This window comes from Haliotis cracherodii, unplaced genomic scaffold, assembly GCF_022045235.1.
Source record: "Haliotis cracherodii isolate W230 unplaced genomic scaffold, xgHalCrac1.p SCAF_18, whole genome shotgun sequence".
NCBI classification, from domain to species: Eukaryota; Metazoa; Mollusca; class Gastropoda; order Lepetellida; family Haliotidae; genus Haliotis; species Haliotis cracherodii.
Window position 1 is genome coordinate 28,896,119 of NW_027266273.1, and position 13,938 is coordinate 28,910,056.

General features: G+C 41.2%; 1 protein-coding gene across 2 annotated transcripts in view; it reads left to right on the forward strand.

Moving 5' to 3' along the window:
• LOC139465496 (nociceptin receptor-like) overlaps positions 1-4,006 on the forward strand; it is a 50,837-nt gene extending 46,831 nt beyond the window's left edge. For both annotated transcript variants that reach the window (XM_071247219.1, XM_071247220.1), the window contains one exon: positions 835-4,006. In XM_071247219.1, coding sequence (XP_071103320.1) covers positions 1,069-2,247 — 1,179 coding nt within the window. In that variant the 5' untranslated portion in view covers positions 835-1,068 and the 3' untranslated portion in view covers positions 2,248-4,006. The remainder of the gene's footprint in view (positions 1-834) is intronic.
• The last annotated feature ends 9,932 nt before the right edge of the window (positions 4,007-13,938 follow it).

The following is a 13,938-nucleotide window of genomic DNA, read 5'->3' on the forward strand; positions in this document are numbered from 1 at the left end:
ATTTGACGTGAAAGATCCGTTACTGGAGATGCACCATTTGCAGTATTAGTGTTTAAAGTTTGGAAGTCACGTGCAGCATATCGTGATAATAATAAAGACACTGTGGTTACACTTGACTGATTGTTAGTTTTGTCATTAAGTGGTACGCATTTGAAACATCTCTTCTCAACGCGTACATACTTCTCAATATGATTGTATGGTTCGCCTGTCTTTTGGCTGTGAGTATATATAGACTGCAAGTGACAGTCAGCAATATTGCACATTATAAGGTACTACAAAAAGGGAAGGTAACATGAACATGAGAACTGACATACACTTGTGGGAGTTCACTGGAGTATGAAACTTCATAGAGTGAGGGCCAAACAGTATGAACGTCGGGATACGAGTACGAATAACACTTAGGTTTTGTTTATTTGATTCCTGTATACTGTACGATATCTCAGACCTGCTGACCTACATCTGATCCGCTCTTTGTAAATGGGTTAGGTTCTTCCTTTTGACACAATTCCTGTTGTGTAGAGACACGCTGAGGACAGAACACATTGTTAGCGTAACAATTGCAGGTCAACTCATAGGTCGATATGGTAGACAAGTGGACTCATTCCATCATTCGTGAATATCTGGTGTTCAGTTTCTGTTCTGCCCGTCGTGCTAGAACACCAAGTTTTGCATACCTACAAGCCAACGTCGGTTCCATTTATGTTGATATATGTGTGATAGTATGTTTTATTCATAGAGAGATGCGATGTCAACTGAAACAGATGGTGAATGTTTCCCACTAATGATGTAAAATTCCCGTAAGGTTATGTTAATGCTGTGCCATCCGTGTTTCAGACACAGAACCAGGACTTGATGTGATGCGGCCTCAGATGGATGCCCAGTGCACCGCCCCGACGGTTTCAATCAACACACATGAACACGTGTAAACATATGTTTTGCCGGCTAGGGAACTCGGCCTGAAGCATAACCCATTGGGATAGAGACCCCAGAAATGATTAATTGTCTGTCTTGAGTGGCCTGTGAAAATGTGGTAATCCTACTGTGCCGGAGAGTCATTTGGGTGTGGTTATGGCGGACAGCGGAATGGAATTTACAGACGCGATCTGGCAGAATGTGAGCCATGTCCTCAACTTTACGTCTGATCCCGGAAATGGAACGAATGACAATTCATCCGGGTTCTGCCAAGTGGAGGAGGAACCGGATACGACAAATCAGGAATTCTTCCGAATCGCTCGTCTGATCACTGGTCTTATCTTGTACCCGGCGGTATGCATACCCGGCCTCCTGGGAAACATCCTCACCGTCATCGTGCTGACAAAGCGGAACATGTTGACATCGACTAATGCTTTCTTGAGTGCTTTGGCAATATCTGACGCTATCAAGCTGATAAATGATATATTATACGTGTTGGTGAATATATTCCTCAAGACCGATGACGTCATGGGCAACAGGGCGTTTGGGTATCTATATCCTTACGCGCATTTCATTTTCAATATGTCTGTCTGTGTGTCGTCATGGCTGACGGTGTCAGTGGCTGTGGAGAGGTACATCCTAGTGTGTCACCCAACACGAGCCAGGGCGTTGTGCAGCCGATACCGCGCTGTCGTCACCTGCGTCGTTGTCTATATTATCATGACGGTCGTCGCTCTTCCATCTGCCTTCCGTTATCGGACCAAGTGGTGTTACGACCAGTCCTTGAATGAATCCATGCTAGAAGTCGAGCTTACAGAACTTTATCACAACCAAGTATTTGTGTCGGCCTACACGTGGGCCCAGAACCTCCTCCGGTCTATCATCCCCCTCCTCGTGCTAGTGGCCTTGAATGCTTGCATTATTGGCGCGTTACGGAAAACCCGTGCCAACAAACGTAACTCCTCGCGTCATCGCGTCACGGTGATGATGATTATGGTTATAGTGGTGTTCATGGTGTGTATAACGCCAGACGCTATTATGTCTACTGTTTTTGGTTTTGGCTACCACGAAGCGGGACCTCTCGTCAAAGGAATACGAGAGTTCACAGATACGCTTTTGGCCCTGAACGCCGCGGTCAACTTCGTCATCTACTGCTTATTTAACAAAGTGTTCCGACAGAGCTTCGCACATCTCTGCTGCCGGACAAAAAACCCCAAGAAGCTTCAGACAGAAATGGACGAGTCCCAGTACCGGCGTCTGTCTGAAGCTAAAAACGACAACAAAAATAACAACGTACAGCAAAACAATGAAAACTCTGGTTCCAGTAAGTCATGAAGATGGTGCTTGATTGAACAAGCAACATTTCGAGGACTATTGTGTGAATTAAGTGTAGTATTTGGATTCGAAACCATTATAATGAGTGATTGTGTTCAGGACTAATTGCCAAGTTGCGTGTGTTCCGCGTCCTGCTGCAGGTAGTTTAAAAACTGAAAGACGTTAGACAGGAAGGCCATCAGCTACTAGTTGGACAGTTGTAATGAATGAGAAAACGGGAGGAAGAATGGATTTTAAATGGATTAAAGCCTTGTGATAAAAACACTCCTACTCTAGCGACAGGAAGGATCTTGTGTTCTCCGCAATGCTTGGACAGTTGGATTGGACAGGCACCTGCTATGGACTATGAATGAAGGCTTAGCATTAATACAGTAACCCACATTTGCTGGATTGGTGCACATGGTCCTTCTGTCAGAATACATGTGACAATGTTGATGTCTGATGATGACCTCCACGTAAGTGACCATGTGATTGCTGGCCATATTGGTCTCAGAAGATGCTGGTAGTTTATACTCCACGCGATGCTGTACTTGTATATATGGGTGAATATATGTGTCCTCACCGGAAGCCAGGAAGTAACGATGTAGTGCTTAAGGCACTTTGTGATCCGCAATGTGGGAGGTAGTGTGCTTCTTTTCAAAGTGCTGCGTCAGCTACTTCCGTGTACATTCATGTATCGTACTCCCCTCGTTACCATGCACATATGTGTCTTTGCTGGACATGACAGTATTTTTATGACCTATTGCGGTACAGGTGCGTTACAGTGGTGGGCCGGTATACACGCTAATGGACCACTGTGTAAACATCTTCTGGAACTGCATCAACTAGGTTTAGACGAACCTTCTTTGTGTATATTAATATCCATTTCAGAAATTTATATTTTTGTCATGTCAATGATATGTATATAGAGAAACACAGTGTACAGTTATGATATGTGTGTATATATGTAGAGCGATGTTGATTATTATATTCTTCTAAACTTATTTCTGCCTTCCAGAGATGTTGAAACGACCCCTAAACAGTGTTTGCCCATTAGCGTGTATAACGTTGTGAACACCTCGACCGGATTTATTCATTGTAAATTACGTTTCCTTTTAGTCTTTTTTGTAGTTTGGCGACAGGATTCCCTGTGATCTATAACTCATTTCACACACGTAATGCCACAAAGCAAACACAGAAACTAATTACACAAAACATTCTCCTCTCTCATTTCTACACTGGGTAAGTTAACATTAACAAAGAGTTGCCCTCATTTCGACTGTGGTTAAGTTAACTGTAACACAAAGTTACTCTCATAACGACACTGGTTAAGTTAACTGTAACATAAAGTTGCTCTCATAACGATGCTGGTTACGTTAACTTAATAAGAGGTTGCTCGCATTACGACGATGGTTACGTTAACTGTAATACAAAGTTCCTCTCATTGCTACGGTGACTAAATTTAACTGTAATACAACGTTGCTCTCATAACGATGCTGGTTCGATTAACTGTAATACAATGTTGCTCTCATTACGGCGCTGGTTAAGTTAACTGTAATACAATTTAGTCTCTTTACGGCGCTGGTTAAGTTGACTGTAATACAACGTTGCTTTCATAACGATGCTGGTTTAGTTAACTGTAACACAAAGTTGCTCTCATAACGATGCTGGTTAGGTTAACTGTAACAAAGAGTTGCTCTCATTACGGCGCTGGTTAAGTTAACTGTAATACAAAGTTGCTCTCATTAAGGCGCTGGTTAAGTTAACTGTAATACAAAGTTGCTCTCATTAAGGCGCTGGTTAAGTTAACTGTAATACAAAGTTGCTCTCATTAAGGCGCTGGTTAAGTTAACTGTAATACAAAGTTGCTCTAAATAAGGCGCTGGTTTAGTTAACATTAACAAAGAGTTGCTCTCATTACGGCCGCTGGTTTAGTTGACTGTAACACAAAACTATTTTCAATACTACAGTGACTTAATTTAACTGTAATGCAAAGTTTCTCTCATAACGACAATGGTTACGTTAACTGTAACAAGAAGTTGCTCTCATAACGACGGTGGTTAAGTTAACTGTAATACAAAGTTGCTCTCATTACGGCGCTGGTTAAGTTAACTGCAATACAAAGTTGCTCTCATAACGACGTTTTTTTAGGTTAACTGTAACAAAGGCTAAAGTTAACTGTAACACAAAGTTACTCTCATTACTACAGTGGCTAATGTTAAATGTAACACAAAGTTTCTCTATTCTCACCAAATGAAGAACATGATGCCGTTTGGTAATTCCTTTACAACAATCATTCCTCTTCACAGGATAACTCCAGATAGTAATCTCAATCGGAAAACACATCGTAGATAGCTGCCAATAGGGAGAGTTTGCTATATTTTGAAATTAAACCGATGCATCAATGACAGACCAATATTTGACTATTACTGACATACTGAATGACTTTATACCTCCGTCTGTGCCTGTGTGTGAGCAACTCTGGAAACTGTGCTGTCAGCCTTCTGGTCATGTAAGTAGACCCCGTCTAGACTCTGTGATTCTCTGGGACTGCTCACCGATAATGTTCTCAATTTGACATTCGTTATTACAAAGTTGAATGTACTACAATTAGGTATGTAGCGTTTTGTTGTAATATATTGCAAAGAGAGTCGAGCTTGACGAAGATTAACGACTTAGGGGCAAGTTGTCAATATTCTGGAAAAAAAACTTGAACAATAAGCATTGAAAACAGTTCAAAATGTCCATTAATCAACCACATCAAGATTCACTGAATGTAAACCGGAGATCAAATATTGGTTAACGGTCGTCATTCAACTAAGATTTATACGCCCTGTGAAACATGTCGGAACACGGCGATCGTGTGATTAACAACGTCTAATGACGGCCCTCATTTGCGACTGATATGCTTTGCGAAATACGCTTCATCACAAAGACAGTCTTCTCTATTGAACAACACTTTTGCTTTTGGATACAAACAAATAAACTGAGACTTAAAACACCAGCAGCTGATTGCAGTGGATTCCGTTCTCTGCCTACTGGCAAACACATTTATAGTTCAGTTCTCACGGGAGACACTTCCATCTATACACACCAGTACATGACATCATGATTCAACATGGACAGTTTATGTTTCAGTAGAACATGGACGACCACACATCTATCTGTATTAGGTTCAAGGTCGTAAGTCGATCTGTGGCTTGTTGTGTCCTTCCTGTACTTTCACTTCTGTTTTGATCATGTGATGTCAGATGTTGATTAAATTATTCAAATGTAACACTGATTTGTTGTATTGGTTAGAGAGCTTCGAGAGAACGCATTGCTGTCCCCAGATGTTTGAGTAAACGAGACATAGAGGATACCCGGTGAAAACGTACCATGCATATGACTGTGCGATCTGAAGGCAGTATATGTAACCAGTTTATCTGCACGCCAAGACGATGAGATAGGCATGTACCAGTTGGTCCTAAGATGATGAGAGAGGTATGTACCAGATGGTCCCAAGATGATGAGAGAGGTATGTACCAGTTGGACCCAAGATGATGAGAGAGGTATGTACCAGTTGGTCCCTAGATGACGAGAGAGGTATGTACCAGTTGGTCCCAAGATGATGAGAGAGGTATGTACCAGTTGGTCCCAAGATGATGAGAGAGGTATGTACCAGTTGGTCCCAAGATGATGAGAGAGGTATGTACCAGTTGGTCCCTAGATGATGAGAGAGGTATGTACCAGTTGGTCCCAAGATGATGAGAGAGGTATGTACCAGTTGGTCCCTAGATGATGAGAGAGGTATGTACCAGTTGGTCCCAAGATGATGAGAGAGGTATGTACCAGTTGGTCCCAAGATGATGAGAGAGGTATGTACCAGTTGGTCCCAAGATGATGAGAGAGGTATGTACCAGTTGGTCCCAAGATGATGAGAGAGGTATGTACCAGTTGGTCCCAAGATGATGAGAGAGGTATGTACCAGTTGGTCCCAAGATGATGAGAGAGGTATGTACCAGTTGGTCCCAAGATGATGAGATAGGTATGTACCAGTTGGTCCCGAGAGGTGAGAAAGGTATGTACAAGTTGGTCGCAAAATAATGAGAGAGGTATGTACCAGTTAGTCCTAAGGTGGTAAGGCGGGCATGTGCCAGTAGATACCAAGGTGGTGAGTGAGGCATGTACCAGTAGATACAAAGATGATGAGAGAGACGTGTACCAGTAGGTCCAAAGGTGGTGAAGGAGACATGCACCAGTTGGTCCTAAGGTGGTGAGGAGGGCATGCACCAATAGGTTCCAAGGTGGTGAGGGGGCATGTAGCAGTAGGTTCCAAGGTGGTGAGTGGGACAGATACCACTAGGCCCCGAATATGGTGGGGGAGGCAGATACCACTAGGCCCCGAATATGGTGGGGGAGGCAGATACCACTAGGCCCTGAATATGGTGGGGGAGGCATGTACCACTAGGCCCTGAATATGGTGGGGGAGGCATGTACCAGTAGGTCCCGAATGTGGTGGGTGAGGCATGTAGCAGTAGGTTCCAAGGAGGTGGGTGAGACACGTAGCAGTATGTCCCAATGTTTTGAGGAGGATATGAACTAGTTGGTCCCAAGCTGGTGAGGGAGACATGTACTAGTTAGTCCCAAGGTGTTGGGGAGGGCATGCACCAGTAGGTCCCAAATTGGTGAGGGGTGTGGGGTGTCGGGTGGCATGTAACAGTTGATCCAAGGGTGGTTAGAGGGGCATTAAGTTTTTTCTTTTCAAACCTCTGTTGAAATCTACACGAAAGCATATCCACATTTTTGTCGTGAATTCCTTCCTGCAGACACCTGCCCATACATGTATTTAATCCATCCTTTATAACTTACATCAATATTTCATAAATCGTATTTTACTAGATACATTTAAAGTACAACGAGAGGTTTCACCAAGTATGGCCTTATTTGGTCTTAATTACCAACATCTAAATATCGCTTAAAGAATGTAGTGTGAACATTTTTATTGAATTTCTAAAACCTTTATGGGACTTAAATCATAAAACGTCAACGCCAGTCTCGGGTACCCAACGGAACATATTCCACTGGGCGTAAAGGGCAGAATAGTGGTTTAAAATATGACTAATGGCCTACTCAAAATCAGTGAAGACACGAGGTGTATTAGCACCTGGAAGTATGAAAACAGTCCACCCGAAATTTGTTTTGAGTCATGATTTAACTGATTCAAACATGTTATTTAAACCTGTTCTTTAAACAAATTACCATGACAACCTTATGTAAGCAACAAAATACAATATTTCCTTTCCGTCCACATAGATATTTTGAGAGAGACTTTTACTTATTTATAAATGATATTTAAACTTTTTTACGATTTGCCATGTCCAAATGTTGTTACTAACAATTGCAGTATTTTTTTCTGTCCACATTGTCAAAGCCTCATCTTACTGCTACACACCTTTTAGTCACATTACCACGGGTAACACCTCCATTGTTGGTAATAAAACGTCATTTATTCAAATATGAACCAAAATATCTTGATTAGCCTCCTGTGGGATCACAACTTTGAAATCATTACAGATGCTGTCGAAGGATATAACACTGAATAGGCCAAACCTGACCTGCTGAATGTCTGTCAAAGTGGCTAAGTCAGTGTGTGATTTTGTCGTTGGTGGAATGAACACACTGAAAAAGAGGAAACAGAATTGAAATAAACCAATTTTGTCCAAACCACCAGTCATCCAAAATGTGGCTGCCCTCCGTGAAGCGTTTGCAGTGGTTCCCCCCGACAAGGCCCAAAGTGGCACTACCTTTCCATGTAAGCATAACTATATTAATTGTTTGCCATATCCAATTGTGCCTCATACAAGAACAGGCATCTTCAGCAAAGCATTCGTACTACATGTACTAACTTTTGAATTCTAAACCCTGAAGACATATCAGTTCATCTTGAACCCAATGTACCACCAAATCCCCGTCTCAAACACTAACAAATAATCCTTAGTACAATCAAGAAAGGATTGTCTTTATATTCACAGAAAGTATGTGAGAACAGTGGAATTAACACTATTTGCATTCTAAAAAAATCAAAGGACTTGCTTCAATGTGTACAATTTCAGAAAAGAAGTTTCAATTTTGTCAAAGGATTTCATTTTTCAACTTTGTAAACAACTATACTACACCATCAACGTGAGGAAAAACTTCCTTCCTGGATCTGCGGGGCATTTGTGACCAGACGTGGTGGCCATGAATGTATTTTGTGTAAAAACAACAACGCAAAAGTAGAAAATATCTTAAATATTTGACAGAGTGCCGACATCTATACACAATTATTACGACATATGAATTGGTCATTTCGGCATGGATTGGCACTGATTTGTGTGGAAAGAATGGGATACTGCTTCAGTTTGGTAAAAAGAGTTGAAAATCGCAAAAACACAACCACTTCAGAGCCTGTCGCCGAAACACACCAACATGTCATGCAACAGACATGGTGCAAGTTCTGGGGATTTTAACGGCACGTTCCACGTATAAAGTTTTTCGGCCACACGTCCTTCCAGTTGTGCAACAAGAAAACGCCCGACAACACGGCAAGACTGACAACAGCCCTTTTCAGGAATCACAACATCCAGGTCAGGCCATGGCCCTTCACGTCGCCAGATTTAAACCCTATCGAACATGTATGAGATGCACTGGAAACTTGACAACATCTGTGTCACAGTTTTGGGGTAAGACATTTAGGCAAGGAATAGGACCAAAGTTGGCAAAGTAAATATGTTATTTGTAGTGGAATATTTTGAGCGTAATCTAGCCGAAGTTTCCCATATCAAATCATCTACCTATATACAGGTTCTGACGCGCCTTACCATCCCCGAGGAAAATAATTGCAAGAAATATTCAAAATAGAGATACCTCTATAAATATTTTTGTCCGAGAAGGTTTAACATATTTGTATAAAGTGCGTGAGTGAGTGAGTTGGGTTTAACGCCGCTTTTAACAGTATTCCAGTTATATCACGGCGTGTCAGCTTAATGTGGGAGGAAGGCCCGAAGTGATGCAGGTCGCAGACGTTTACCACATCGGGGAAATCCACGAGCTAGGGGTATGGTGCTGACAAACCCAGAAATATAATCGGGGCGAACCGTGATTCGAACCCACAATCATAGGTTTTTGGCGTGCCCAAGGGACGCAACTCTGCACAGCGAATCGCTGCGCCTTAAACGACTGTGACACCCGTGCCCCATATTTGTATAAAGAGGTTATCACATTAATTTTACAGGAATCTGGGGAAGTATAAAAATAATAATGAATTCACGTGATGACTCAATATATTCCGGCGTCAATCGATCTTCTCCAGCTGCCTCGCCAGCTTTAAGGTCTTCCCTTGCCTGTGTAATTTCTCTTAGTCTAATTTTTTCTGAGAAAATATTTATCGGTAAATGGGAGATGAGTGGGTGTCAAGAAATCGTGCTTCTGATAGATGAAGTCTGTTCCAGGATTGTTAATTGCTGGATTCCATAGGCTTTCAATATAGGAAAAACACACTCCAGGTGCTGTGGTATTCTGTGAGGAATTACTTTGCAATGATTATTTGAGAATATCCTAATATCGTCACAGTCACCATAACTAGTAGTTTCAAATTATGTCCCCGCTCAGTTAAATATTACAGCTTATGTTTTTTTCTGTTCACAAAGTTTGTTATTTTCAGATTTTGCACAAAACATATTGTGTTCGTTCCTATCACACTTATATGTTGTAAATCTATGTACGTTTGTGAGTTCTTCTTAGCACATTCTCTATCACACCATCGTGCCGGTCACATCAAACATTGTAGATTTGGCCATGAACTCACAGCACCTGCATTCTCACCACCGTATGGAAATATAGCTGTTACTTTTTTGACAGAACTGTTTATCTTCTAAAGAAACTACGCATTGTCCATATATGTGCTTTCCTGAAATGCTACACATATATCCTTGGTGAGAAGAGATGAGGAGGACATCTTTACATTGGGGCTGCAGTAACTGAGACAGCATTTCATCACGCTTGTACTATAGCGTTACTACATATAATGTTCTTCAAGGCGCATGTAAAAGGCATGTGTTCGGACCGATCTAACAACGATATGAGGAAATGTATCTGTTGAAATAATAAAATAATATACAGTACCACTTCCAGTGTTAGACACAAAGGTAAACATACTTAGACTATCCAAATGTGTAATATATGGACACCCAGGAACTTATGGAACAAACCTATTCCATAATTTAACACACACACATCAGCTCTAAGTGGAGGACAATAAACCATATCTGATCTGTAATATTTGTCGACAGGTAGATACTCAGACTTGTTGTGAACGATAAAATCTAATTCATTTCCAGCACTTGCATTAAAGTCTCCGAATAATATTGATATTTACACGAATCACCCTAATCCTCCTCCACCTTGTCCACTCTGCTGCCTTCCACATCCCCGTCAACTGGGGCAAGTGGGTGGAGAAACATACCAAACACAACTGGAATGAGACACCGCCTCGATTCTAAAAAACAAAGTACTATCTCACAGGCAAAAAAACTTTTTTGAGAAATGCAGATAAGTTTTGTTTAATATGGGGAGAGTTTTGTCGCTTTATTTAATGCTAACTGAGATAACCCTTGTTGCAGAACGCTTAGCTTTACAGTCAAAATGTTATAATATATATTTCGCAAACTATTTGAAGTATAAACACATTGTTTATATCAAACAGGAGATGGAAACTGCTTGCAGCATTTTGGAAAATCAATGTACCCAACATTGGTTTAAGGCCATGGATATTCTAGTCAAAATGCTGGTGGTAGTTCTGTCAGTGTATTATCACTGTCACTGCCAGCGCCCATAGCGTGTGCGTTACCGTCATGGTTAATGATAACAATTGACTCACAGTCCCCTTCCCCTGCCTGTGTTAGGGGTAATTCTATAACTACTGGTTTATTAGTACTTTGCCTGTCACTGTCGGATTTGGAAAATGACACTTTGTGTAATGGTGCCGATAGAAACTCCACTTCTTTTTGAGTTTTATCTTTTACTTAATGATAATTGGTTGTGTTAGAGTTAGAGCTGAAGACATGGCCATATCCTGACCTAGACCACACATCTGTTGATGGGGAAGGTCATGACTGCGGTCAGTTTGTCTCATGAGATACACACGGTTTCGATGCTGACGCCATCATCCTCATCATCATCAGCCAACATTGTCCTATCAATCAGTACTGCATCATCAGTCCTGTGTACTGGTTTCATCTCATTGCCGCCTTCAAGTAGGGACCGGGCAAATCACTCATTAAAAAGGGGCGGTACGGTAGCCTAGTGGTCACGCCGAAGACCCGGGTTCGATTCCCGACATGGGTACAGAAGACAGACAGAAGCCCATTTCTGGTGTCCCCCGCCGTGATATTGCTGGAATATTGCTAAAAGCGGCGTAAAACCATACTCACTCACTCACTCACTCATTAAAAACATAACCATTGATTCCGATGACACGAAATCTGCCTGCGAAGTGCCGGAATCTATTATTACCCAAGTCACAAAAGGGCTAGTCCTTTAAAGCTACAAGGCAGCTCCAGCGTTTATGGCAATGTTATTTGTACACAGACAAATGAGACATGATTTTCAGATAGCAGAGATTTAAATAAAAAACATGCAGAGAGCTGTTCATCACGTCGGTCGTGAGAAAATGTTCAAGCCAGACAGATGAGTTCAGGTCGTCACCTCTGAAGATATTAACAAATACTGTGGCAAATTGTCCACAGTTGAAGTTTTATATTAAGACTGGATTGAGGTTGACATTTTGGAGCTGTGGATGTGTGTTTACCTTCTGGAGTATGTATCTATTTGCATTATGAACTGACACAGAGCTTGCCACGAAGACAAATAAGATACCGACGACTTTCACCTTCGCCACACAGTCTTGGAGATTTGAGAAGCCTGACTCTGAACAAAAGATCATAGACTTCAGCATTTGCAAGTTAGATTAAAGTATTTCAAGTTATCAACCTCGTACGTTATGTGGAAGCTATTCCATAGCGAGAGAGTTGTTCTGCATTTATGGCAATTAACACAGTTCTGCGTCACAGAATGCGTCTACTATTATACCTGGCAACTATGTTTGATTACGTTAGGATATTAATAAACTAATAGTAATCAAACAAATCTAAAAATATTCCTTATTTCAGATAAAATGGGCTCAATCATTTCATCGGAAATTGAAAAGCATCTTAAATTCAGAGTATTTGATACTACATAGCAGGTATCTGAAACCAGTCAATAAACACATTTCCACTTATCAAACCTTACAATAGGACGCCGTTCACCTGACTTACACGAAGTGGTCTTACATTGTAGAAGTGGTCTTACCTTGTAACAGTGGTATTACACTGTAGCAGTGGTATTACATTGTAGCAGTGGTATTACAATGTAGCAGTGGCATTACATTGTAGCAGTGATATTACATTGTAGAAGTGGTATTACATTGTAGCAGTGGTATTACATTGTAGCAGTGGTATTACATTGTAGCAGTGGTATTACATTGTAGAAGTGATATTACATTGTAGAAGTGGTATTACATTGTAGAAGTGGTCATACATTGTAGAAGTGGTCCTACATTGTTAAAAGTGGTATTACATTGTAGCAGTGGTATTACATTGTAGAAGTGGTCTTACATTGTAGGAGTGGTATTACACTTTAGAAGTGACTCATCCAAACCTCAGTTGATTTGCCAAAAGTGGCAGATATTTTGAAAGTTAAAAATGAACTCTAGACATCTTATAAATATATGGTTAACTGTGTAAACTCTCATAAATAAATATATGGTTGACTGTGTAAACTGTGGAACGAGTGTTCCTTAAAACACAACGTGCAAAAAACACAATGTGTACAAACCACAACGCATAGAACACAAGGCATACAAACCACAACGCGTAGAACACAACGAGTACAAACCACAACGTGTACAAAACACAACGCATACAAACCAAAACGCGTAGAACACAACATGTACATACCACAATGCGTACAAACCACAACGTATACAAACCACAATGCGTAGAACACAACGTGTAGAAACCACAACGTGTACAAACCACAACGCGTACAAACCACAATGCGTAGAACACTACTCGTAAAAACCAAAACGTGTAGAACACAACGTGTACAAACCACAACGCGTAGAACACAACGTGTACAAAACACAACGCTTAGAACACAACACGTACAAATCACAACATGTAGAACACAACGCGTACCAACCACAACGCGTAGAACACAACGTGTAAAAAACACAACATGTACATACCACAATGCCTACAAACCACAACGTGTACAAACCACAATGCGTAGAACACAACGTGAACAAACCACAACGTGTACAAACCACAACGCGTACAAACCACAATGCGTAGAACACTACTCGTACAAACCAAAACGCGTAGAACACAACGTGTACAAACCACAACGCGTAGAACACAACGTGTACAAAACACAACGTGTACAAAACACAACGCTTAGAACGCAACGCATACATAACACAACATGTAGAACACAACGTGTACAAACCACATCGCATAGAACACAACGTGTAAAAAACACAACGTGTACAAACCACAATGCATACAAACCACAATGCGTACAAACCACAACTCGTTGAACACAACGCATGCAAACCGCAACGCGTAGAACACAATGCGTAAAAAACACAGT